This window comes from Suricata suricatta, chromosome 12, assembly GCF_006229205.1.
Source record: "Suricata suricatta isolate VVHF042 chromosome 12, meerkat_22Aug2017_6uvM2_HiC, whole genome shotgun sequence".
Classification (NCBI taxonomy): Eukaryota; Metazoa; Chordata; class Mammalia; order Carnivora; family Herpestidae; genus Suricata; species Suricata suricatta.
This window is the reverse complement of record NC_043711.1, coordinates 3,958,061-3,984,815: the sequence shown is the minus strand read 5'-3', so window position 1 is coordinate 3,984,815 and position 26,755 is coordinate 3,958,061. Positions and strand designations below refer to the sequence as shown.

The 26,755-nt window shown below is 55.5% G+C and overlaps 1 protein-coding gene and 1 long non-coding RNA gene across 5 annotated transcripts in view; one reads left to right on the top strand and one right to left on the bottom strand.

Moving 5' to 3' along the window:
• Positions 1 to 26,755, top strand: part of RFX2 (regulatory factor X2) — an 84,425-nt gene that overhangs the window by 43,661 nt on the left and 14,009 nt on the right. For 3 of the 4 annotated variants that reach the window (XM_029916627.1, XM_029916624.1, XM_029916623.1), the window contains 6 exons: positions 1,653 to 1,765; positions 3,411 to 3,500; positions 5,028 to 5,107; positions 6,542 to 6,803; positions 20,268 to 20,342; positions 25,216 to 25,397. In XM_029916627.1, the coding sequence (XP_029772487.1) occupies positions 1,661 to 1,765; positions 3,411 to 3,500; positions 5,028 to 5,107; positions 6,542 to 6,803; positions 20,268 to 20,342; positions 25,216 to 25,397 (794 nt within the window). In that variant the 5' untranslated portion in view covers positions 1,653 to 1,660. The remainder of the gene's footprint in view (positions 1 to 1,652; positions 1,766 to 3,410; positions 3,501 to 5,027; positions 5,108 to 6,541; positions 6,804 to 20,267; positions 20,343 to 25,215; positions 25,398 to 26,755) is intronic. The other variant, XM_029916626.1, reaches the window with a different exon arrangement.
• LOC115273553 lies at positions 21,148 to 23,934 on the bottom strand. The gene is made up of 3 exons (XR_003900831.1): positions 23,614 to 23,934; positions 22,229 to 22,284; positions 21,148 to 21,381 (listed from the first exon to the last, which is right to left on the bottom strand). It is a non-coding gene; the product is annotated as an uncharacterized LOC115273553 (long non-coding RNA).

Genomic DNA, 26,755 nt, shown 5'->3' with positions numbered 1-26,755 from the left:
TCACGTACGCAGCTTCGTGCGGAATAGTTCCGAAGGTCAGTTCTGTCAGGAAGGCAGAGAGTTGGAGACCCAGCAAGTACACGTTGGAAATTCCTGCATCTCCTCCTCCTCTGGAAGAGGAAAAGAAAGTAGGGGTGCCACTCAGCACGGGGCTCTGGGGACATCTAGCGGTGAGACTGAGTCAGGGAACCGGGAAACACCACAGGCGCGGGTCACAGATCCCTGGATGCGTCCAGCGGCTCTCGTGGTACCCAAGGCTTTGGGAGGGGGACACGCCACGTCATAGAAGATTCCTCATCAAGAAAGATAGGCTTAACCCAACACTCAACAGAATTAAAATGCTCACACGCTGCTTTCCAGCCTTCTTTAGGCAAATTCTACTAATCTCTTGGCAGTTTTTCTTTGTATTAAAAAACTTTTTCAACAAATTCTTCACTTGCTCTCAGAGTTGGGAGCCCTTGTGGTGATAGAAGTGTGTGGAAAGTTCTGGCAGGTGCATCCTGGGCACCATGCTGTGCCCCCTGCTTCTCCAGCCCCCAGTTGAGGCAGAATTGGGGAGACCACCTGTGGGCGGGGGGCCGTGCTCAGGACAGGGGTGTGCCGGCCCACAAAGCATCTCCTCTCTGCAATTTGCATATTTACCAGCATCTCGAGTGTCAAAGGCCACCGGTTCTTAAACACCGTCTACCTGAGCATGTTCATGGAATGATTCTTTTGTGTGTCATCTGCCACTGTGTTCTGGTTTAAATGAGGTTTTTTGTATGGATTTTTTTAAATTTTTTATTGTTTTATTTATTTTTAAGAGAGAGAGGCAGAGACAGAGTACAAGTTGGGGAGGGGCAGAGGGAGGAGACAGAATCCGAAGCCGACTCCAGGCTCAGAGCCATCAGCACAGAACCCAACGCAGGGCTCCAACTCATGAACCTGTAAATCATGACCTGAGCCGAAGTCAGACTCTCAACCCACTGACCCCCCAGGGGCCTCTTTGTGTGGAATTTTTAAATTACCTGCTTGAAAAATGTATGCATCTGGCTGCAAAGAAACGCACGTGTATGCTCTTCTTGTGGGCGAGGGGCTCCAGGGCGCAAGGCAGGACTTCTGGTCAGTCCGAGAGAAAATGCTGGTCTCCTCCCACGGGCTATTGCCTTTTTCCTCCCTTGGACAACGTCTGAAGATATTTTGGGCAGGGCAGGGTGGGGAGCGAGGCGCCTCTGGCACGTAATGAGTGGAGGTCAGGGATGCCGAGGTCGGCGAGAAGGGCGACCCGGCCCCGGTGTCCCCAGTGCTGAGGGACAGAAGCCCCGCCCTAGGAGAATGCACTTGCAGTTTGGGGTACGCTAGCCCCCCAGATGGCAAGCATTCATCAAGAGCTTGGGATTTGCTGGGTGGATGAGGAAACAATTGTATGAGCGCTGGAAAGGGCTGTCTGCAAAGCTAACTTTTGGTTTTCTGTTGGGAAAAAAAGTTTCCTGCCACCCCCACCCCACCCCCGCCGCTCTTCCTATGAGCATTTGTGCCTCTGGTCTCCCTCTCTTCCTTCCCCCGTGTGGGCAGCCGACGTGCACCTGAATTTGGAAGACCGTAGGGAGTTGCCACTTGGGCCTCCGTGGCTGCAGCCCTGCGCCTCTCACCCTCTCTCCGCCTTTCTTTAGAGCTGAGCATGCAGAATTCGGAGGGTGGAGCCGACTCGCCGGCCTCCGTGGCTCTGTGTCCGTCGGCGGCAGCCCAGGCCCCCATGGCCCAGCCTGTGCCAGCCTCCCCGCAGGTAACAGACTGGCCTGCCCGCCGCTCGGGGCTCGGGCTGTGCCGGGAAAGCCCGTGTGGCCGGGGGGACGCATCCGCTTGGGTTTCGCAAACACTTGAGGCAGCAGAGAGAGGCATCTATATTTTCCTGAACTGACAGTACCCAGGGCTGCTCTGCTAAAACAGCCACACGTGTGTTCCGTCCCCTCTGCCCCTCCATGTCACGCCGGCTTTTTCACTAGTTGTTGCAAAGGCCCCACCAAGGACTCAACGATACAAACTCAGAGTCACCCAGCTGGGTCTATTCCCATCTCTTAATGGGTGTTTCCGCGAACTTTGGAAACACCCCTCTTACACGGGGAGACCTGATGGATAAGGCAAAAGATGGGTTAAATTCTCGCGTTCGAATGGATACATTCTGTAAGATTTGCGAGGAGAGAAGTTCCACATGAAGGCTCTTGCCTTCGGGATTTCTGCCGTGGATGGAAACACACCATAGACTCACACGTAAAGTCAGCAATGTAAGGCCACACCAAGCCGAAGGCCACGGAAGAGGCTGGAAACCTGGAGACGGGCCCGGAGGCCCGCTGTGGCCGTGTCTGTGCCGCCGACCGGTACCAATCCACCGGTCCGAAGCGACAGTACAGACTGCCGCGTAATTCAGCAAAAACAAAAGGGCAGACATTAAAGCAGCCTGTTCATTTCAGAACGTTTAATCAGACATGTTTAGTGTTCATTTCTTGCAAACACGGCAACCCCAGCGTGGGCCTCGGCAGCCCGTCTCAGGGCACCGAGGGGGTGTGATCAGATTCAGTTGTCGCCTGATTGGTTCCTTTCCCTGCCCGCCTGAGCCTGACACATCAGCCCCGCGCCCCTGGCTGTCTCGGCTCCTTCCACCACCCACGGACTCGGGCCTGGGCAGCCCGGCCTTTCTCTGTAGCAGCCATGGGCTGGCTGGGGCCCGGGCCGTCCCTCCAAGTTCCAGGGCTTCATCCCTGCCAGAGGCCATGCAGTCCCCGAAGCTGGCTACCAATGCACCCTTCCCCGGCTCACACCGCCCCGCCCCCCCGCCCCAGGTGCATTGTCTGCTCTCCAGGCAGACTCCCTGCGCCTGACTTGGGGCGCTCCCTCTTTGGAAAGGTCCGAGTGCTCATGCCCGCGGGCTGCCCTGCCTCCCCTCAACAGTGGGTGCCTCTCTCCTTGCCAGAGAGAGGAATTCCTGCTATTCCTGCTGCCTCGGCTCCCCCCACGTGCCCCTCACCCTTCACCTTCCAGCCCACTGCATCCGGCACAGCTTCCCACTGCGGTGGGCACGTGCGGCCACCAGCCCTGCGGTGCCAGGGACGGCAAAGGTGGCGCAGACAGCTGTGTGCGGCGTTCTTCATATCACCCAGCCTCTCAGTCTGCTGTCAGGGACACCCACGCCACCTCGCATACAGACCCCGGGGGAGAGAGCTGCTGCGGGCAGGTGGGGGCGCGTGCGGTCCTGCCTATGAGTGTGTGCGCGTGCGCATGCGTGCGCGCGGGCACGCCCCCTCCTGTCAATCTCTCTTACGTTTCCGTAAGGCGATGGCGGAGCAGGTGGCAGTAGCTCTGGTTATAATCTGCATTTGCTTTTAGGACTAACCTCTGACAAGTCTAAATGTCCTTTTCTCCTTCCCTTTTAGAGGGTGTTGGTCCAGACAGCGGGCTCGGCTCCCAAAGGGGCCCAGATGCAGCCAATCTCCCTCCCCAGGGTCCAGCAGGTGCCACAGCAGGTAACCACAGCTCAGGGGACATGGGGCACGCCGGTGCTCGGTGGTTGGGGGCGCTCTCTGGATGGCGCCCCCCTTCGTTGCTGCTCTTCCTTTGTCTCTGATAGCCTCAGCTCTGTACCAGAAGGTTCTTTTGGAAGCTATGTTTTAAAAAATTCTTTTCCTGCAGATAGCTTGCAACAAGCCAAGAAAGCTGATGATCTTTCGTTCATTCAGGAACGCAGAGCCCTAGGGTGCTGAGGTGGACGCGCAGACAGAGAGCCAGGCTTGGAGGGACATGCCACCTCCTGGGGAGGGAATTGTCGTGCTGTCAGTCGAGGGCACGACCCGGGAAGTACGTCTTGTGAAATGAGGTGCTCTGGCAAGTGAGCCAGTGGAGGGCAGAGCCAGCGGAGGGCAGAGCGTTTTCTGGAAAGGCCGATAGTACACTTTTTGGCTGAGCAGGCCATCTGCCGGACTCTGCCACTGTCCCACAAAAGCAGTAGTGCACGTACCCCAGGGGCGTGGCTGTGTCGCAGTGAAACTTGATTTCCAAAAAGGAGCGGGCCAGACTTGGCTGAAGTTGGCCAGCTTGCACCCTGTAACATGCGGAATTAAAATTAGTGTGCGTTCCTGCCTGAAAGGAACCACGAGCATGATCATGGTGGCAGCTGGGACCAGAGAGCCCATCTCCCCCCCACCCCAAGGAGCTCCGGGTAAATCTAAGCTGGTGTGCTTATCTAAATCTAAGCCGGATGGCTGTGTCCGTGACGACGGGGGCAGGTTTTTGGGGTCGTGGGAGAGAAGCGAGGGCTTCTGGCAGACCCGGCAGGAACCAGTGGCTGGGTCTCAGCTTCTTGAGGGACAGGAGACCTGGACCAGTGTCATGATTCCAGAAGCTTCCTCTCTGTGGGGCTGGGCCTGCCCCAGCCTTTCTCCCTGAGCAACTTGGACTTGCAGAGTGACTTCTGTGTTTCACCCAGAAGGTCCGCCCGGCCTGTTAATCCCTGGAACCTTCTCATGCTCCTTAACCCCAGCACCACGCTGGCTTGTCCAGGGAGGTAGGAGCCAGCCCCATCCTGCCACCCCACTCGAAGGCTCAGAGGCCATGGTGACACCCAGCCCCTGAATTTCTCACCCCAAAAGGAGGCTGGATTAGGCGTCCACTAAGGTTGCTTCTGTGGGCAGGTTTTCAGGGTCTGCACGCAGAGCTCTGAGTCTCCGCCACCAGGACCAGCGTCCCTGTCCTCGGAGGCAGGACCTGCCATTGCCACAGACAGATGAGGCTTCCTGATGCCCCTCTCCATCTCCCATGCTGGGCACGTCTCTCCTGCCAAGGACCCTGGACCCTCTGGGGAGGGGTGCCAGGGCCACCCGGCCGGGGAGACTATAGCGGGCTTGAGCCGTCTGCCCTGTGGGGTGAGCGGTGTCTGAGGCCCCAAATCGGAAACGTAGCAGTAAATGTTCCCAAAAGGCCACAGGAGGCACAGCCAGGCCGACCAGGAGGGGACTGCCGTGTGTGACACGAGGTATCTGCTGTTCGTGTTCCAGGTCCAGCCCGTGCAGCACGCGTACCCGCCGCAGGTGCAGTACGTGGAGGGCGGAGACACGGTCTACACCAATGGAGCCTTGTACGTGGGTTTCCCCTCCCCTCGGAAGGGCCCGCCTGGCAGAGAAGCGTGGGCCACGTCCGGAATCTTCTCTCCTGACCACCCCACCTTTTTGCATTTGGGGCCTGCACGCGCCCAATTCTCCTCCTCCTTTGGGTGATGTCAGAACCGTTACGACAGTCCGAGGACATCAGAGCCCAGGGGGGATTTCAGAAACCACATGCCTTTGTAGTTTTTACTGCCACAAAAGGCAGGCTTTCAACAAAACCAGAACGAAACAAACCCCTAATCCAGCTTTTTAAGGCTGAAGATTGTCTTCACGATCCAAAAGCCATTTTTATCTCTGCCTTCTCATCCTTGCCTGTGTTTACCTCTGGCTCTGTATGGGGTTGATAAAACATGATTTTCCATTTGTCAAGGACTTCTAGAATGTTCTGCCTTCCAACTCTGTGGCGCTCGGGGCAGACAGAAAATGATACATTTCTCATGAAGCTCGTTGTGCTCAAGACATGAATCCTTTTGCCCATTTGCTTTCCATCACCCCCTTCCAGAAGTTTAGGGATTAGGCCTGAGGGCTGGCCGCTGTGATGGCCGGAGCTGTGAAAGTCACCCCAGTGTCCCTGGGCTGCGGTTAGATAAGCTGGTGCCCAGGGGGTGGGACACGGCGGGGGGGGGGGGGGGGGGGGGGGGGGGGGGGGGGGGGGGGGGGGGGGGGGGGGGGGGGGGGGGGGGGGCAGGGACAGGGGAGCAGCTTCGGGGAGGCAGGCAGAGGGGCCGCCCGCCACCCGGAGGGACCAGCTCACCGCAGTCACGAAGCTCTAGTCTCTGACTGGGGTCAGCTCCACACGAGTGAGCAGACCTTAAAACATGAGTCTCGAGCCACATGTTAATCACTTAATCCAGTTGGTAAAGGAACAGCCCGCAAAGTCTTGGTATCGCTTAGAAATTCTTTTAAGTATGCAATTCCATTTTGCATACCTTTTTGTTTCGAAAGAATCATAGGCTCTAAAGAAGTTGCAGAATTAGTACACAGCGTCCCCCGGAGGGACATCTTCTGGGGCCGTAGCCCGACACCAGGAGATGGACGTTGCGAGTCCGTCAGCTGGCCGGGGGCCTCTCAGTCCCATTTACCGGCCTCCACGCATGCGCGTGGGTCTAGGCCATTTTACCCCACGTGTGGATTTCAAATAACCACAGTAAGATACAGAATTGTTCCCTCTCCGCGGAGGAGCCCCTCCGGCAACCCCTTTATATACTTAGGATTTTTCCGCCATCAGTTTCGATGAGTCATCCCGTGATCCTTAATATTTTCAGAACTGACCGCTTTGAACTTGGCACTGCCCTGACCCTTCCTGTCTGGATGACCCCACGCGCTCGGTGTCCCGGGGCTCCGCCTTAACGTGAAGTCCCCCCGGACTCGTGAGGCTCAGGCGGCACCTCCTCTCTTCCCGACAGACGGACCGCCTACGCCTACAACCCGGAGCCTCAGATGTACGTCCCGAGCAGCACGGCCTCGTACTTCGAGGCCGCGGGCGGCGCGCAGGTGACCGTGGCAGGCTCCTCCCCGCCAGCGGTCCCCTCCCACGGCATGGTGGGCATCGCCATGGATGTCGGGGGGACCCCCATTGTCTCCGGCGCGGGAGCCTATCTCATCCACGGGGGGATGGACAGCAGCAGGCACCCCCTGGCCCACGCTTCGCGGTCGTCTCCGGCTACGGTACGTACGAGGCTCCCGGGAGCGGCAGGCACACCCCAATAGGCAGCCGCTCCTGGGGCGCGGGGACGGCGAGTGGGAGGAGGCCTGGTGAAGGGCGCGTCGTCCGAGACGAGTCTCCACCCCTGGGAACGGGCGCCCCCGCGGTAGACAGAGAAGGCGAAGGGCCCCTCCAGGGCGGCTGTGGAAATTGCATCCGGGCCCAGCATCACCGCGCTGGTGTGACCGCCACCCCTGGCGTCGCTCTCCCGGAGCCCCAGACCCGTCCGTCCCTGTGACCGATGGCCTGACGTCGGCTCGGGGCAGTCTCCTTTGGGAACTGCACGCCCTTGGTGCCGCCACGGCCCTGCCCCAGACTTTCCCCACCTGCTTTACAAACGTGTCTGCTCTCAAAGTCTATTTCCCGTGCTTAGCTTTATTTTAGTTGGTTTGTAAAATTAACACAGGGTCAAATTGGCCTTTTTTGGCACTCACGGTGGTGCCTCTGAGACCCACTCGCATTGTCGCAGGCGGCCGAGGTCACTGTTTCTTTGCTCCTGGGAAGGATTCCGTTTCACCACAGCTCACCCTTCCGCTCACCATTTGAGGGTCACTTGGGCAATTTCCAGCTTTGGGTGATTATGAGTAAAGCCTAAGTACTCACGCACAGGTTCTTGTGTGGACACTCGGTTTCCTTCCTTCTGGGTAAATACTTACAAGCAAGATCGCTGGTTCCTGCGGTAAGTGTGTGTTTAATGTGAGCAGAAACCACCGCCAGTTTTCCCAAGTGGTTGTACCATTTTGCGTCCCCACCCCCACCCCCATGACGTATGAGTCCCCGTCACCAGCACTTGGTATTGTCGACCGTTTTTCATTTTCGACGTTCTCATAAGGTGTGTGGTGGTATCTCACTGTGGTTGTGACTTCCGTTTTAATCGCTAATGATGGTAAACAGCTTTTCGTGTGATTGCTTGCCTTTCGTTCCGTGCTCTTTGGTGACCTATCAGTTCACGTCATTTGCCTGGTTTTTTGCTGGGTTGTTTGTTTTCTTAGTTTTGAGAGTGTTTTATATATCCTGGATACAAGTCCCCTGTCAGAGATGTGATCTGCAAATATGTTCTCCCAGTCTTTAGCCTGCCTTCATTCCAGATTGGGTACAGTGTTTCCTCTCATTTCACTGTTATGTTGGCTGTTTACATAAATTTAGAATTTTTTATATAAATTTTAGGTCAGTCTATCTATATTTACAAAAAACTCACAGTGAGATTTTGATTGTAGATCAAGTTGGGGAGAACTGACATCTGTACTGTGTTGGGTCTTCCAATCCATGAACATAGTATGTTTTTTCAATTTATTTAGATCTTCTTTGATTTCTCACATCAGGATTTGGTAATTTTTAGCATACAAATTCTGTACATATTTTGTTAATTTATGCCTAAATAGTTTGTTTTTGGAGCTATTATAAATGGTATTGATTTTTAATTTCAGTTTCCAAGTGTTCGTTTTTGGCTCTTGACCTTGCATCCTGCAGCCTCTCTGAACTCACTTATAAGAACTACAAGTGTTTTTTGTTGTCTGCAAATAGGAACAATTTTATTTCTTCCTTCCCAATCTGGATGACTTTTACTCCTTTTCCTTGTCTTTCTGCACTAGCCAGGACTCCCAGGACAGTACTGAACATGAGTGGCAAGGGTGGACATCCTTGCTTGGTCCCCAGTCTTAGGGGAGAATCTTCAGTCTTTCACCACGAAGTGTGATGTTGGCTCTGGGATTTCATAAATGCCCTTTTTCAGGTTGGGGAAATTCCCTTCCCTTCCTAGTTTTCTGCAAGTCCTTATCATAAATGAATATTACTTTTGTCCAGTGCTTTTTCTTCAGTGATCGGACCACAGGTTTTTTCTTCTGTGGACTGTTCTGGTGACAGATTTCATTGGCCAATTGTCAATTAGGAAATAATGTCCTCTTTTGGTGGGGGACTAACCTTCCAAAACAGAGAAGGTGAGGTTCTTGCCTTGTCCCTGTCCTCTTGGTCCTGAGGTGCTTTGGGGTCACTGACATCAGAGAGCACCCCTGCCCGAGTCTTGTTGTCCTCTATGTCCAGAGTGCTCCCCAGACCCCAGCTCTGTGGACGGGGGGAGAAGGCACTTGTTCTCTAAGGGCCGTGACAGGTGGGGCGCTCCTGGCTCCCCAGCTTGCACCTGGCCTCACTCAGTCCCTTCAGCCCAGCAGTGCCCGGGTGGCCACTTGCGACCACACATGTTCTCCCTTGGTGGACTGGCCGCAGGGATGTGAGTTTAGAGCTGATTTTGACAAGAAGGCCTTCCTCACAGACCACGTTCACTGTCACAAACATGACAGGTTGGATGTTAGCAAATCGCATCAGTACATAATAGTAGTCTATACTGGGGTCGCGCACGGGTCACAGATATACTGAGAAACCGCGGCATTCGGTATGGTCCGCACTATCCCGTTGCAAGCCCGTGTGCTGCCCAGGCCCCAGGCCACCGGCCACTGTGGCTTGTCATCCGGTTGCTTTTAAGCCAATTGGGAATCCATGGGCTGTGTTTTGACACCCCTCTGCATGCAAGCCCCGGGGAGTGGTCATCCCAGATCTGGTTCCTGTCCCTGCCTACTTGGCTGTTTATCAACCTGTTGGGCACGGGAACATTCACACTTCCGCAGCAGGGACGCTCGGGGCTTCCCAGGAGCCACAGAATTAAACCGAGTCTCCTGCGTTTGACCCTTGACCTCTGCCAGCTTTGTCCGTCAGAGTTTGGGGACTTCGAGTTAATCCCGAAAACAGGGCATGGAGCCTGGAGGGAATCCCCCCTGCAGCCTTGAGGAGAGATTTCAGACATTTGGTGGCGGATTTTCTTGACTGTCAATTATTTCATCGGTATCCTATAAAACTGAAAAGTGAGTTGCCCAAATGGTGAGTTTTGATAAAAACCGTTTAGCGCTGCACTTTCATTAACCACACGGGCAGCGGTTCTACCCTGAGAGGCTTGCCCTTGACATTCCAGCCCAGGATTTGTCCTTTGGGTCGTGTCAAGGGAGGCTGGGGGCTTTCGGGCTGCAGCTGGCAGCTGCCCTCAGGGGCCCCCTCCCCCCGCCCGGCTCTCGGGCTGCAGGCAGCCATGCCGTGCAAATGGACGGCTCCCGTGGGCCACACCGTGGGGACCGATGAAGACAACTGGTCCAGCCAGTCTTTACAGTAATAGAAATACAGCACTCCTGCCATGGGGGAGCTGCCACTGCGGTGCTCCATCGGGGCCCAGGTCTGGCCTAATGAAGCACAAGCCGACCCAGTGGTCAGGTCCCACTTGACCCCACCTGAGTGGCGTCTTTGTGAACTCTTAGCTTCCGGGAGGTCCGGGTGCTAGGCACAGGTAGCGGCGACTCTGGGTAGTCAGGTCATCAGAGGTCGGGATGGCGTCTGCCCTGGCGACCCGGCTGGGGATTGCCACACGCCAGGTCTTCCCTCGCGTGCGTGCTGCGCTGAAGCCCGAAGGTGAGAAGTGACGTCACCTCCGAGAACAGCGGCAGGTGGGCTCTGGTTGCGCTCCGCCCCCAAAGAGGCGGCGTCACCATCGTGGCACCTGCTGCGATTTCATACACGCCTCGGGCTGCGCCGTGGACCTCCTGCTCCCCCGTCGGGAGAAACCCTCGGGGTGGGGTTTAAGAAGCCAGAGTGTCAGCCTCGCGGTCCCTTGGGACACTCTGAGTCGTCTTCAAAACTCGTGAGATCTCGTTTGGAGCATGAGAGATGGCGGTCTTCAGGGCGCTGGACGGACGGATCCAAGTTCCACCACGCACACCCGGACATGTGCCGCTTGAAATCACAGCAGTTTCTTTACTGGCGCCGCCATACCGGAGACTCCGCTCTGGCTTCCAACGCGCAAGCAAGACACGCGGCGCCGACCAGCGCGCGTGGGTTCAGAGAAGCCGAGTCCCGTGTCGTCCACCCAGCCCGTGTGCGCGAGTGAGGCCGGGGGAGTCGGTGCATGGAGCGCCGTGGCTCCGGGCGTGCAGCCTGGCCTCCCGGCGTCACGGTGACCCTTGCAGGGGGCCCGCGGGGCTGGGGTGCCACCGCACAGGTCACAGCTCCCGCAGCGTCATCAACCACAAAAACGTCTTCGTACAGCCGCCAGTGAAGATGCGGAACACCCTGACCTCACACACAGAGCAAGCGTTTGCTAGAAGCTTCCTCGTTCTCCACACATCAGAGCTTTTGTCCGACTGCCAGAGCAAACGCACGTTGTTTGATAATGGAATTTTGCCAAGAGCGCATCCACTTTTTTCTCTAACAAAGAATTTATCGTCACTGTTTTTTCTTTAATAGACTCTTTAAAAAAAAATTATTTTTAACATTTTAGGGGCGCCTGGGTGGCTCAGTCAGTTGAGTGTCTGACTTCAGCTCAGGTCATGATCTTGTGGTTCATGGGTTTGAGCCCTGCATCAGGCTCTGTGCTGACAGCTCAGAGCCTGGAGCTGCTTCAGATTCTGTGTCTCCCTCTCTCTCTGCCCCTCCCCTGCTCATGCTTTGTCTTTCTCTCTCAAAAATAAATACATTTTTAATGTTTTATTTTATTTTATTTTGAGAGAGAGACAGAGCACGAGCAGGGGAAGAACAGAGAGAGAGACTGACATAGAATCTGAAGCAGGCTCCAGGCTCTGAGCTGTCGGCACAGAACCCTACTTGGGGCTCAAACTCACTAACACGGGTTCATGGCCTGAACTAAAGTCTGATGTTCAACTGACTGAGCCACCCAGGCGCCCTGACTTCCTCTTTTTTTTTTTTTAAGCTCAGTCTTAGGCTTCCAGAAAAACTAAGCAGGAAGCACGAGAATCCCCACGGCCCCACCCCCGCCCCCACACACTGTTTCGCTTAGTAGCATCCCGGGTACGTCTGGTACGTTTGTCACCATCAGTGAGCCAATCTTGACCCACTGTTATTATTAACTGAAGCTCCTGGCTGAGATCAGGGTTCACGCCTGGTGCTGTGCCTTCTGTGGGTTTGGACAGACATTCAGTGCCATCACTTCTGAGTCTGGGTTTGCGCGTTTCTGGTCGTAAAGGCGCGAGCAGTCCGTGCGTTGGCTCAGGAGCCCCGCTTTGAGACGGATCTGAGGCTGTCGTCTCTGGTCCGCCTCCAGTGAGCAGACACTGGAGTGGACAGTGTCAGTGTCAGCTTGGAAAGCATTCTTGTGCACTTATTCTGAAAAGCCTCCATTAATTTCCCAGAGAAGCCGCAGTCCCTGCGCAGTCCCTGTGACCCAGGCCCCCTCGGGATGTCAAGGGCCACTGCGGGCAAATGGGGCGTTGATCTAATGAAACCCTCTTCCACTCCCCGCCCACTTCTCCTTTCTCTGGTATTTGCTCTCATGGCTGTGTGTGCAGAATGACCACAGCGTGTGACCCTGGACTGGATCCCGGTCCAGAGGAGGACATGTGTGCGGTCACCATCCCATTCTAATGAGCTCCTTTGACTGGCCGAGCGCGGTGAGTGGGGGTTCTTTTCTGTGTCTCGGTCCTTGTGCTGAGGTCACGTGAGACCTGATTTCCAGGTCACATGAGATGCTAACATTTCAGGAGGGCTGGCGCGGTCCGTGGGAGTGCTTGGCACTCATTCTGCAGTATTTTTGTATGTCTGGGATCATTTCCAAATGAAAAGTTTAGCATTTTTTAATTGATGAAGAAGTTGAACTCTGTTGTTAAAAGTTCTAGGAATTACAAGAACTAAACATGTCAACCGCTAACAATGATTACCAGGAAGAAGGCCGTTTCTGTGACAGGAAGGACAAGAAAAGAGGAAAGCCTGCTGTTTTATGCGCCTTTCTCTTCTACACGAACTCTTAGCCACATGCATATGTTACCTTATCAGTTTATAAAGTTTGTTTATTTAATTTTTTTAGTATTTATTTTTTGAGAGAGAGAAAGCATGCATGCCCTCCAGTGGGGGAAGGGCAGAGAGAGAAGGAGAGAGAATCCCAAACCGACTCTGCACTGTCAGCACAGAGCCCGACGCGGGGCTGGAACCCACAAACCATGAGATCGTGACCTGAGCTGAAGTCGGTCACTCAACCAACTGAACCACCCAGGCGCCCCTGAAGTTCATTTGTTTTTGAGAGAGAGTGAGAAGGAGAGCGGCAGCAGGGAGGGGGCAGAGAGAGAGGGAGAGAGAGAACCCCAAGCAGGGTTCAAACTCACGAACCGTGAGATCATGACCTGAGCAGAAATCAAGAGTGGGGAGGGCGCCTGGGTGGCTCAGTCGGTTAAGCCTCCGGCTTCGGCTCAGGTCAGATCTCACGTTCGTGGGTTCGAGCCCCGCGTCAGGCTCTGTGCTGACAGGTAGCTCAGAGCCTGGAGCCTGCTTCCGGTTCTGTGTCTCTGTCTCTCTCTGCTCCTCCCCCTCTCATGCTCTGTCTCTCTCTGTATCAAAAATAAATAAAACATTAAAAAAATTTAGAAATCAAGAGTGGGATGCTTAACCAATGAGCCCATCCAGCTGCCCCTATCTTTTTTATTTTTATTATTTAATTTTTTATGAAGGTAAAATTTCCATCACATAAAATTAACCATTTTAGAATACTTAGTACACTCACAATGCCATGTGCCATCACCTCTAGACCCATATGGTTCATAAAAACGGTTTTACAAGGTCTAAAACATCCATAATGGGTAGTTCTTGGTAGAATTATGGGGTGGGGGGAGCAGTGGACCGCTGCCCCGCGGCCAAATCCAGCCAGCGGCCTGCTCTCCTCAATAAAGTTTTATTGGCCCACAGCCACGCCCATTCCCTCCCTTGTCTGTGGCTGCTCTCCGACTTCCAGGACAGAGCTGAGTAGTTGCGGACAGGGACTGGCTCACAAACCCCAAAATCATCACTATCTGGCCCTTTATAGAAAGCTTGCCGGCCTTCAAGGTATAAGAACTGGCTCAGAAAGGTAATCACCAAACATTAAGTGAGAAATGCAGGTACGTGGAACTGAATACCTAACATGACCCCCACTGGGACAAAAAAATCATTAAATGGAATGAGAATCCAATAAAATGCACCTGAAAGGACCCACACCTGGCGATTAGCACAGGCTTCCACCCCCTTGTGGGGGATTGGGTGGGCCCCGGAGAGGTTGAGACAGGGCTAGAAGAGGGTGGGCCAGGTCAGGTGCCCGGGGCACCAAATTTAAGGAGGCGCTCATCCCCACGTGCCAACCTTGCCCTGGCAGGATCTTGAGAATGAGCCTTAAGTTGGGGCCCTGGGCGCCCTGTGGCCCCACCGCCGTCCTGGCCCTGATGGGGACCGTCTCCGGCGTGATCCGATTTGGTATAGCAAGCGTGTATGATATTACTGCCACAGTTTTAAAATGTTTAAGGAGCAAAATAAAAATGGACAGATTTAAAATACCGTTTCCTCCCAAACCAGCCTCCCCCTCTCCCAGCGGTGAGCCCCGGAATCCTCCCCCGTGCCCCCACCTGGCCCTTGGCCGCCGGTCCTGTCCCTTCTGCAGGCAGAATTCTGTGCTTTATCTCCCTGCCCTCAAAATTCCAGGGGGGTCTCTTTCCTCTAATGGTTCTCCGTTTTCTTTAAAGATTCAAAAGGGTTGCTTGTAAGCACTTACACTTTGATCTCCTCCAGTCATGGCCACACGGCTGGGTTACACTTGAGGATGCAGGGCCCACAGGGGTGTGTCCTGTCCCCACCCCCCCACCCCCACTCTGAGCGCCCCGAGCCGTGGTCCTGATGTCAGAGTTTGGCAGACCGTCTGCAGACGCCGGTGTCACTCCGCTGGTGACTGCTGGCCCTTGGCAGGGGCGACCCCTATCCGGGCAGGTCCTTTTCATGAGATTATTTTGTTATAAGTGGAATGGCCACTTGGGCATACACCCATGAATCTCCACCCTCCCTTAGGAGGCACTGATAGAGTCCTTAAATCAGGTAGAATCTTGCTAGGATTACACTTGAAAGGAGAGGAATTTTCTAAATAATGGGCTTATTTTAATGTACCGGGAGCTATTAAAACTTGACCGCTACCTGCTGTTCCGTCAGGTTCTTTTACCTTTGTTCACAAATCCGTATGTATTTTCTGTCCTCCTTCCGAAGAAGCCCTTGAGCATGATATGTTCTATTCTGTTGACAATTCATGTAGCAGAAAAAGATCATGTTAAGGGGCCAATGAAAAGGAGTAGAGCTGGGATGCCTGGGTGGCTCAGTCGGTTAAGCACCGGTGTCGGCTCAGGTCGTGATCTCACGGTTCGTGGGTTCAAGCCCTGTGTCAGGCTCTGTGCTGACAGCTAGCTCAGAGCCTGGAGCCTGCTTCGGATTCTGTGTCTCCCTCTCTCTCTGACCCTCCCCTGCTTGTGCTGTCTCTCTCTGTCTCTCAAAAATAAATAAATAAAAAACAAAAATTTTAATTAAAAAAGGAGTACTGCTGCACTGCACTGAATCAGAAATAAAAATTAAGTTGGGGGTGCCTGGAGGGCTCAGTCGGTTAAGCATCAGACTTGGGCTCAGGTCATGATCTCACAGGTTCGTGGGTTTGAGCCCCGCGTCGGGCTCTGTGTTGACAGCTCGGAGCCTGGAGCTGCTTCGGATTCTGTCTCTGGCTCTCTCTGCCCCTCTCCGGCTTGTGCTCTGTCTGTCTGTCTCTAAACTAAATAAACCTTAAAAAATTAAAAACAAAAAAAGCCCCTGATGGGTCAAGAAATGGACGCATCAGCACACGCACAACACCCAGAGGGAAGGAACGTGATGTTCGGGACAGCTGCTTGGGCGGGGGGCCGGCGGGCGCCACGGAGCCATCCTTGGCGCCTCCTTAGTAAAGATTAAACTCCAGCGAAACATAAAATTAGCTTCTATTTCAAGCATATTGAAAGATTAAACACTAACTTCTCCAGCCACTGAGGGGACCCAATAAGGCGTTTGTACTTGTGCAGCAAGAGCCGCCTGGCAGGTGTGCGAGGGAGACTCCGGCCTCAAGAGCCGGACGCTCCTTTCCCGCCGAAGACGCGGGGCTGGGAGGTGGCGCCTCAGCGCCCTCTGCTGGACAGGCGTGCGCACTGCGCTCCAGCGCTGACCCTCGGCCTCGGAGCTGGGGTGGTTTCCGTACCTCCTTAGTCGCCTTCTGATGTGTACCCATCTTAACTTTATTGCTTTAATGTTTATTTATTTTTAGAGAAAGCGAGAGAGAGAGAGAGTGCATGAACAAGGGAGAGAGCGAGGGAGAAAGAGAATGTCAAGCAGCCTCCAAGCTCAGCAGCGAGCCTGATGTGGGGTCAAGCCCACGGCCCTTGGATCATGACCTGAGCCAAAATCAAGAGTCAGATGCTCGACGGACTGAGCCATCCAGACACCCCAGCTGTCATTTTAATTTCAAAACACAGTGAACACCTGGGGGAGGTTCCACTGTGCATTAAATTAAATTAATTCTCTGCATCCGTGGGCTTGCCCGGACCCTGTTTAATAGCTATGGGTTCTGCAGGAAGGTCTTCGGCAGCACGCTTTAACTCATGCTCTTTTCCTCAATACTCGTAGCTCTACAAGTATTTTTTTACATTGATTTATTTTTGAGAGTGTGAACAGGGCAAGGGAAGAGAGAGAAGGAGACGTAGAATCGGAAGCAGGCTCCAGGCTCAGAGCTGTCAGCACAGAGCCCCACGTGGGGCTCAAACCCACAAACTGTGAGATCATGACCTGAGCCGAAGTCGGTTGCTCAACCGACTGAGCCCCCAAGGCACCCCATAGCTCTACAGTTTTTGAAGCAGGCAGTCCTAAATATGTCTGGCCCTCCTCGGGGTGTCTCCAAGACCGTCCCAGGGACCCCGCGGGTCAGAATGCTTTCATGATCCTACTAAGCCCTCAGTGGGTCGCCACTTTCCCTGTGCTGACGTCTGCACTCATTGTGCAAAACCAACAGCGATGCGCCCCCCGGGGCACAAAGGCAGGCGCAGAGCAAGGCTGACGCCTCAGACTCCCAGACGCCGCCCTGATCTGCGCCTCCTGTGCTCGGAGTGACGGAGAAAAGAGAGGCAGCGAACTGGGTGCTGTGCTGGCCGCTAAGGTTCACCCAAGGTCCCTGGTGACGTGGTGAACAGCAATTGCATTGAATCCCAGTCCTTTCTAATATTCTGGGTGACAAAAGGCACTTCTGCGGCCAAAGTATGACGACCGTGCTCGGGAAGAGCCACCCGGCAGGCGACTGTGAGCCCAACGGCCACTTCTGTCACGAAACACTGTGTTTGCTGGAAAGAGTAGCAGACAAACGATGACTTTTCAGACGTGGGACCTGGTAGGCATTCTTCTCGAAAAGGAACAGCACGAGGCAGATGAGTCCAGGGAAAAAAAAAAACACGACCGATTTGGTTGCCAATACAGTTCCAATCAAAAAAACTTAGAATTCTGAAAACCGGGTGTCTCCTTGATGAGCTTGGTAATGACAGTAACAAATGCGATTTTCAGTCATGTGCAGTGTAGTGCGTCGACATTTGGAACCTCCGTAAACCCAGTGAGTCAGGGCCTCCCACGGGCCAGTGCGTGAGGTCACAGAACCATACATGTGGGTGAAAGATCCATTCAAATCGCAAGAGAATAGTAGGCCTTTTAATTAGTTGTATATTTTTTTCTCAAGGTCAAATAAACATGACATAAAATTCCTCTTTTGAACCGTTTAAAAGCGTACGATTCACCTGGGTGGGTCAGTCAGTTAAGCTTCCGACTTGGGCTCGGGTCATGATCTCACGGTCCATGGGTTCGAGCCCCGCGTCGGGCTCTGTGCTGACAGCTCGGAGCCTGGAGCCTGCTTCGGATTGTGTGTCTCCGCCTCCCTCTGTCTCTCCCCTGCTCGCGCTCTTTCTCTCAAAAATATAAACATGAAAAGATTAAGTGTACGATTCAATGGCATTTAGTACATTCACAATGTTGTACAAACGTTAATCTTATCTAATAGTTCCAGAACATTCTCATCATCCTAGAAGGAAATACGCTGTAAACTGGTAACCCTGACCAGTCGGCAGTCACCTCCTCCATTTTCCCTTCCCCCCCTCCTCCAGCCTCTGCCACTACCCTGCCTTCCATCCCTGTAGATTTGCCTGTTCCGGACATTTCACATAAATGGAGTCACAGGCTACGTGGTCTTTTGTGACCGGCTTCTCTCACTGAGCATCACACTTTGGAGGCTCCTCCACATTGCAAACATGTATCACTACCTCACTCCTTTTTGTGGACGCGGAACATTCCATTGCATAGAGAGCCGTACCAGTGCGGGGGAAGTGGTATCTCACTGTGGTGTCGGTTTGTATTTCCCTAATGACTAGTGATGCTGAGCATATTTCCACGTGCTTCCTGCACACAGGGCTGCTTGAGTCCTCTGTCCATTTTTTAATCGAGTCATTTGTCATTTTGTTGTTGGGCTGCGACAGTTCTTTATATATTCTGGATACGAGACCCTTATCAGATAGACGACTCGTAAATATGGTCTCCCATTCTGTGGGATAAAGTCCCATTTATCTTTGTAATGATTTGTTTTACCTTTTGCCTGTGCTTTTAGGGTCATGTCTAAAAGTCCATTACCAAATCCAAGGTCGTGAAGATAAACGTGTTGTGCATGACTACCTTATGTTTTCCGCTAAGAGTTTTAGAGTTGTCTCTCTTACATTTAGTTTTTTGGTTCATTTTTGAGTTGGTTTTTGTATATATTGTGAGGTAGAGGCCCCACTTCATTCATCTGTGTGTGGAAACCCGTTTCTCCCAGCACCATTTGTTAGGAAGCTTGCTCTCTCTCCGTTCAATGGTCTTGACACCCTTGTCAAAAATCAGTTGACCAGCGACATATGGGAGTATTTCTGGGTGTTTAATTCCATTCTGCTGATCTGTATGCATCTACATGTCTCTCCTAATCCCAGTGCGGCAGTGTTCTGGTTACTGTAAGTTTGTAGTAAGTTTTAAAACGGGGAAATGTGAGCCTTCCAACTTTGTTCTTCTTTTTCACGATTGTTTGGGCTATTCGGGGTCCCTTGCAACGCCATACGAATTTTCTGTTCAACTTGTCCATTTCTGAAAAAGCAGTTGGAAGTTTATAGAGAATTTCGATAAGGATTGCATTGAGTCTGTAGATCAACTTGGAGAGCATTGCCATCTCAAACTTAAATCTTCAGTCCATGAATATGGGATGTCTTCTGCGTATGTCGGCGTTCTCTGATTTCATCCAATGTTTTCTAGTTTTCAACATCCAAGTGTTTCGCCTCGTTGGTTAAATCCATTCACAGGTGTTGTATTTTCTTTGATGCTACTGTAAATGGGAATGTTTCTTTATTTTGTTTGCCTGTTGTTCGTTGTTGAGAAATTGAACTGATTTTTGGGTGTCGATCTTGTAACCTGCAACTCCGCTGGGTTTGTTTGTCGGCATTAACAGTTCCTCGGTGGGTCCCTCGGGGTTTTCTGTTTTTCAGACCACGTTATCTGCATGTTACTTCTTCCCTTCCAACCCGGGTGCCTTTTATTCCTCCCTGTTGCCTGGCCTGGCGAGAAGGTCCAGCACAGAGTGACGGTGATCCCAGTGGACACACAGCGGTCGCAAGAGGCGACGGGCGGAGCAGTAACGCTCTTGTTCCCGCACTCGGCCCCAGGAGCCCCGGCCCGCTGCGCGTCCCGAAAGCACTGCTGAGGTCCGCCTTCGCTGCGTGTCTGAGGAGAGGCAGTGTGCTGGGTTTCCTTCCTTGTGTTGCAGCCCCTGCCTGTCGCGGTGGGGGCTCCGGCACATGCACAGGCCACGTCCCGCATGGGCGAGTGTGGGCAAGTGTTGTGGGAGCTGCACGCAGCTGGGGGCTTCCTCTGTGCAGGACCCCCTGGACCACCTCAGCTCCTCGCCTCCGTGAGGTCCCTGGGACCCAACTCAGAAGCCCCTTCCCCCAGGAAGGCCTCCCTGCTAGCTCCGCGTGACTCCCCGTGTGACGCGGTCTCGTTCCTGTGCAACCCTCTTTGCGCGGCCCACCCACATCCACATTCTGGAGCTTATCCCTCTGACGCGGCCCCCAATGGCAGGGCCACGGGGTCTTCGGCCTGAGCTCTGTGACGGGACAGGCGGGCCGGGAAGTCAGTGTCGCTGGCCATCCTTGGGTGGACGACCGACGGCCAGAGGGGAGCAGCGGCGGTCGCTCTGCTGGCTTTGCTTATACGTGAACTTCCGCCTCCTGCTCAGCATTCGTGCTCTGCATGTGCACGTGGCTCAGCACGTGCTCGCTGCCGCCGGCCCCCCCGGCCCCCCCAGCCCCCCGGCCCCGCTCGCCTGCCCGGCAGGAGTAACCGGCCGCAGCCCGAACTCACAACCTAACCCTCTCCCCCACCTGCGTCAAGCCTGCTCTTTATTTTGTAGGCGCTTGAGTCATTATTTGGATATTAATAAAATCAAATCCTGGCTGATGCTAACCATCTGATTTCCTTTTTTTTTTTTTCCATTTTGTTTTGTTTGTTTCTGCACACATTTTCTTTAGCTTGAAATGGCGATTGAAAACCTCCAAAAAAGCGAAGGGATCACTTCACACAAAAGCGGTTTACTCCACAGCCATGTAAGTGTGTGTCGATCGGCGGCCTGCCTGCGGCGCTCGCGCCTTCGTGGGCGGCTTAGAACCCGGCGAAGACCGCGACGGGCGCGAGGCTAGGCTCCAGCCCCGGCACAAATGCCTCTCAGCCGCCGAGGGCGCGGGTCTGCGCTTGCAGAGGCCGCTGGAAGCGCCCGCGCCTTCGGGTGGGGGCGGGACTGAAGTGCGTGCGGCGCACACGTCCCCGAGGGCCCCGCGGGCGAAAGGCAGAGCCAGCAAAGTGACCGGAAGAGAAGCAGGGGCGACAGGAAGCCCGGGGACAGGGGCCCCTCCGGGACTCTGAGCTGCGTTTCCTGTGATCAGCTCTTTGGGGGGGAAAAACCCGAAAGGCAAGTTTGAGGAAAGTGCAAACCAACAAGTTGCTGCCGATTTTAAGTGTGCAGGGTCCTCCTCGCCTTCCTGCTGGGCCACGACGGCCACACACGCCCCTGTCTGCACAGCGGCGTGGGGCAGGACGGGCCGGGCAGGGTGGCCAGCCAAGGTTCCCTGGTCCCTGGCCACGACCCCTTCAAGACTGGTCGTGGCCGACATTCACACAGGGCGCGAGGAAGGGCAGGGATTCCGGGTCGGAAACCCAGCCTGGGAAGGCGCGGAAACTTCTAGGTTTATGGACCAGCACCGGTGCCGCTCCGGGAACCCGTGACGGGGCCTCAGAGGGCTGGTCGCTGGACGGAGGAGCAGCCTTACGCCCACTGTCTTGAAGTCAGGACCTTGCTGAGTGTCCCCACCCCCAGGGCGGTGGCTCATGGCCTCCATGTCGCCCTTTCCCCGCAGGTCGCAGTCGGCCCTGCGGCCAAGTCCCGGGAGGGAGACGGCTGCAGGGCAGTGTCAGGGGGGCTGTGCACCAGCTGGTCTCTGGCTGCGGGGCTGCTGCTGGCTGCTGACACCTCCCTTGGAGGGAGGCTGCTCTGACCGCTTCCCGGCAGGAAACCCGCCCTGCGCCCCATCTCCCTGGCCGCGTGAGCTCGGGTCTCATTCTGGCATCAGCTGCTGACTTCTGGGCGACCTGGAATCAGAGACTAGAAATAAGGTCTCTCTGAAGAGTCAGCCGCACACCAGGAGATCCACCTGCTGGAGCCGGGAGGGAGGGGCGAGTCCCGGCCCGTAGGCAGGGCTTAGGAGGGTTGTCACCCCGCCCCCCCAGCAGCTGACCGGGCTCCAGTGTGGGGGGTGTCGCTGGCCAGCGTGGCCCCAGGGCACAGGGGTCTGGCTGGGGGCTAGGCCCCCAGGGTCGTTTTCCCGGTGGCCTCCCAGCCGACCCTTGTCGGAGAGCCTGGGTCATGCAGTTCCCCCCCCCCCCACAGCTGTGCTGAACTTTGGGAGCAGGAACCGGAGTGCGGCGGCCAAGCAGGGTGGGAAAGTGCCCCCTGGTCACACCCGAGGGTGCACAGGATCCCGCCGTGGAAGTTTTCCGCCGGAACTGGTCACCACACTCTCTGGGGTTTGTCTCTCGTCGCGCTGTCGCTGCCGGGCCGGGCGGGCCAGGGGGCTGGACAGCGCTTTCCACACCCAGCGCCGGGGTGCCCTCACGGGCCGACACCAGGGCCTGTGCAGGCGGAAGCAACTTTCCAGCCTGGGGTTGAAGGGCCCACGGGAGGGGGTGCCTTGAGCGGCAGATCCGGTGGCAGGAAACGCGGCGTAGCTGTTTCCAAGGATGGGGGTGCAGGGCTGGCCCTGGGACGGGAGCACCCTCCCCACTCGCAGCCCGTGTGCCCGCCCGTGTGCCCGGCCCCAGAGAAGGACCTTGGGGGCACAGTCCCCGTGAGCAGGGGAGGGGGCTGGGCTGCCCCTCAGCCGGATGCCCGCATAGAACAACACCCCCCACACGGGCACCCCCCCCACCGGTGACTCACAGTCACTGTCACACAGGAGCAGCCATGGTCACGGCAGTAAACTCTTACTTCCAAACCTGGGAGGAGGACCTGCTTTTAGGTTAATTGTATTTGGCTTATACGCCTCTTCCTTTCTTGGAGAAGCAGCTTGTCAAAGATCCCTTGGCCTTCGGTTGGTGGCCGGCCGCAGACTGGGTGAGGCTCGTAGGCCGGGCTTGGGGCTTGGCCAGAGTCGGCGGCTCCGTGGGGGGGGGGGGGTCCCGTCCAGAACTGGCTCCAGTGATTGTGGCAAATGCCACATGGTTGTGTGGCTGAGCTGCTGGTTTCTCTCCCGAGTGAGGACCCCCCCACACCAGCTTGCTGACTCCTCCCCACGTGTCCAAGGCCGAGCCCCGACTGCCCCTGACCGCCCCGGACCCCTGTGCCCCCCACCCACGATCTCTTCTGCTCACCCCTGCTTCCCACCCTCTCCCACCCTCCACCTCCAGATGCTCTCAACCTCACCTTCGGAACCATCCAGAATCAGACCACTGCTCCCTCCTCCCCCTCCTCCACCACAACCCACAGCTCCCCCCCAACTCCCCCCCTGCTGCCACTGTCTCTCCTGTGGAGTGTTGCAGCCACCACCTAGCCAGCCCTTGGCTGCGCCCCTCACCCAACTTCCAGGCCCTTCTCACAGCAGCTGTGAGAGCCGTCACACTCCAAAGTAGAAGCCGGCATCATGGAAACAGCCTCTGGGGCCCTGCCGGACCTGCCCTGTTCCCTCCCTCCCCTCCTCCCTCTCTCCAGCCACACAGGCCCCTCACTGTTGCTCCACCACACCAGGCCCAGTGCTGCCCCAGGGCCTTTGCACAGGCTGTCCCCGCTAGGATGCTTCCCCCTGCCTCCCTCCCGCACTCCCTCAGGACTCGAGTCATTGGTCGCTTGAATCAGCTTCCCTTTTGGGAACCCCCTCAATGCAGAAGAGAGAGAAAGGGTGCCTGACTGTTCGTTTGGGGGCCGCTAATGGGGCCACTCCTGTCTGCGGTCACGTGTACTTGGGAAGAACTTGTTGTCGAGATAGCCATGCGTCACCAATGCCAGCATCACCGTAGCCATCCACTTTCCACGTCAGCGATGCGGGGCGGGGGCGGTGCTGAGCCGGGGCGGGCGTGCTTCCGAAGCACTTCTCCACACGCGTGAGCCAGCCTCTGTCCCCATGTGCATGAGCCGGCCCGTGTCCCCATGTGCGTGAGCCGGCCTCTGTCCCTGTACGAGTGAGCCGGCCCGTGTCCCCGTGTGCGTGAGCCAGCCTGTGTCCCCGTGTGCGTGAGCCGGCTCATGTCCCCGTATGCGTGAGCCAGCCCATGTCCCCGTACACGTGCGCCAGCGCCCCATCCAGCCCGCCGCCCCGAGTCTGGCCTCACCCTGAGAAGCAGAACCCCGTGCTCCCTGAGCCTGGGGTGGCAGAGAGAAGTCTCCGTCCTCTGCATCCCCGGCTTCCACACACAAGGGCCCCTTCTTCTCTCGGTCCGTGTTTCTTGAGACATCGTCAGGATCCCGGGGGTGCACACGTGGGCAGACCCGGCTCCATCTCTACCCGCCCGGGGTTCTCCTTCCCGCGGGGGAGACAAGCATTAGGTAAAATGTGCCTGCTAGCTCCAGAGGGGGAACGTTCTCTGAAGGAGACCTGGGGGTCCCAGGACCCCCTCAAATCCCTGCACTTCCTCACCTGGAGCCTCGACTGGCGGGCAGGGGTGCTCGGGGCCGGGAGCAGTGTGCGCCGGAGGTCAGAGGGCACTGCCACGCCGGTGAACTACTCACTGAGCTCTGCAGGGGGCAGGGGTGGGGGGCAGCGACTTGCTATAGGTGTTCCCGGCCTGCCTTCTTGCCTGGGCCCAAAACCTCGCAACAAGCCTTTTCAGTATTGCGATCCACTTCCGTCTGCAGCCTCTCAGTCAGGGACGTGAGGATGTATCAATCTGTCGGTGCGTCGTCCTGTGTTTTGGTTTTGTTTTCTCAGAAAGAAAAAAAAAAATTTACTGAGAAAAAAAACACACAACAAATTCCAGAATGCGTGGTTTTCAGGCCACTGCATCAGCCCGTCGGCAATAGGAACACAGACCCTAAGTCCGCACACCACATCCTCTCCCTCGGGGAGGAAGTGCAGCCACCACCGTCTGGCCTGAGAGTTCTAAGAAAGGGGCAGGGCAGGAGCCGCCATGGCCCCACGCTTGGGGAGGGGCCTGGCGGGTGCTTCCTTAGCCAGAGCTTGGGACAGACTCGGGCCAGCAAAGTGACTTCAATGGCTACAGTGAGGTGCCCTCCATGGGGGCCTCATAACCCAGTTAAGAAAAAGAGGCAGGAGGAAGGAGTGTCTGGGAAAGCCGTCCCATTGTTCTCCCCTTCCTTCTTGACGTGTTCTAGTACAATCTGACCACCCCAGGACGCAGAAGTCCTTGCTGGGGCAAAGCAATAGTAGCCCAAGCAATAAGGCAAGAATTCAGGTAGGACTTTTATATTCAGTGACCCGCGGAAGAGACCGGTGGCCAAGCCGCAGTCATCTTCATCCTTAGATCAATGATTTGTCCCTCAAGGGCAAGATGTCAAGAGGTGGCGAGCCATACAGCCAGGGTTGCCCTGTTTAGCGCCAGGTGCAGTGTCGATGGGTTTGTCCAGCTCTTCTCGGTGCTCCTCTTTGTCTTGACGTTCCTGAAAGTTTCAGAGGCACTTGGCGTCTCAATGATTATGAAGCCACAACCCAAAAGGTCTCACTCATATGCAGGTTTTTAGAAATCAAGTCAAGGAATCTGAAAACCAGGCTGGAAGTTGAAGGAGCAAATACAGGCGTGGAGAGAAGCTAGTAATGAATATGCCCAGACTCTCTGGAACCCCGATCAATGAGTGTGGACGTGAATTTCCTCACCACGTCAAGGGGGAGAACGTATGTGATTTTCTTGATGGGTCCATGTTGCGTTTTGGCTCTTTGGGGGGCCCTGACGAATGTGAGCGTGTCTTTCTTTATCCAGCTCCAGTGGCTGTTGGATAATTACGAAACTGCAGAGGGTGTGAGCCTCCCCAGAAGTTCTCTCTACAACCACTACCTTCGGCACTGCCAGGAGCACAAGCTGGACCCTGTGAACGCTGCCTCCTTCGGGAAGCTGATCCGCTCCGTCTTCATGGGGCTGCGGACACGGCGGCTGGGCACCAGGTGGGTCCACGGGGGTGCCGGGTGGGCTCACGCCCGCCTGTCCTCCTGCAGCCTCGATCCAGATATTGAGCTTTTGGAGAATGTGGGCTTCTCCCGCCCACGTGCCCTGACCTGCGTGCTTCTGGGTGAACCTGGATTTGCTCTGAATTGGCGGCAGCATGGGCCTGGCCAGCCCAAGGTGTTGGCCGGGCGCCTTCTCTCCTGGCGACATGGGCTCTGCTCACCCCTCTCTCTCTTTGTTTAAAATTGTCCTTAATAAGGTTTTCTTAAAAATCAACCCCTGGATGATCTAGAGAGTTGGATTTATCATTTCTTGGTGCTCTCCGCCATGCCTGGACCAACCCGCCAGCAGCCCTGGACTGTCACACGCCATAAACTCTTCCCGGGCATGAATCCAACACTCCTCCCGCTAGAAAACGATGGCCGCACTCTATTCAAAGTGGGTGGCCCAGAGCACACAGAAGGTGGCTTCCTGCGTGGCCACCGTCTGTGAATTCACACATGGGGTCGGGGGCACGCGTGCACCCTCAGAAAGTTCTCTGCCATCCTCTGACCCATAACAGAACATCCTTACGGAGCGTCGGCGGGTGGAGGAGAGTGGGAGGGGGGAAGGGGAGCGAGCCCCAGGTCTCTGGGGGCACAGCCCCCGCTGCCCTTGGGGCCTCTCGGAGGCTCACGCAGGCCTCTCCCGTCAGATTGTCCTGGACGCTTGGCCTCCGGACCGGCGCTTTTCTCCCCCTGCTTCCCTGCCCCCTGCCACGAGCTAGGCTCTTACCTCTTCTAGAAAGGACCCACGCTCCTCCCACTTGTCCATGTTGCCAGACACTTGTCTGTCTGTCAGTGCTTCTCTCCTAAGGAGCCCCTCTGACCTGTTTTCTTAACCAAAATGTCTAAAGCTCTTGGATCATCACGTCTCACTTAATAAGCTATGATAGTGTTTCCCACACTGTGCCATTTTCCAAATCATGTTGTTAGATGATGTGGGACTGGGGGGCGACGATGATGGTGGTGGTGGTGATGGTGAGGATGGTGAGGATGGTGATGGTGATGGTGGAGGCCGTGGTGATGGTGGCGGTGGTGGTGATGGTGGTGATGGTGGTGATGGTGGAGGTGGTGGTGATGGTGGTGATGGTGGTGGTGATGGTGATGGTGGTGATGGTGAGGATGGTGGAGGTGGTGGTGATGGTGGTGATGGTGGTGGTGATGACGGTGGTGATGGTGAGGATGGTGATGGTGGTGGAGGTGGTGATGGTGGAGGTGGTGGTGATGGTGATGATGACGGTGGTGGTGGTGATGGTGAGGATGGTGATGGTGGAGGTGGTGGTGATGGTGGTGATGGTGGTGGTGATGGTGGAGGT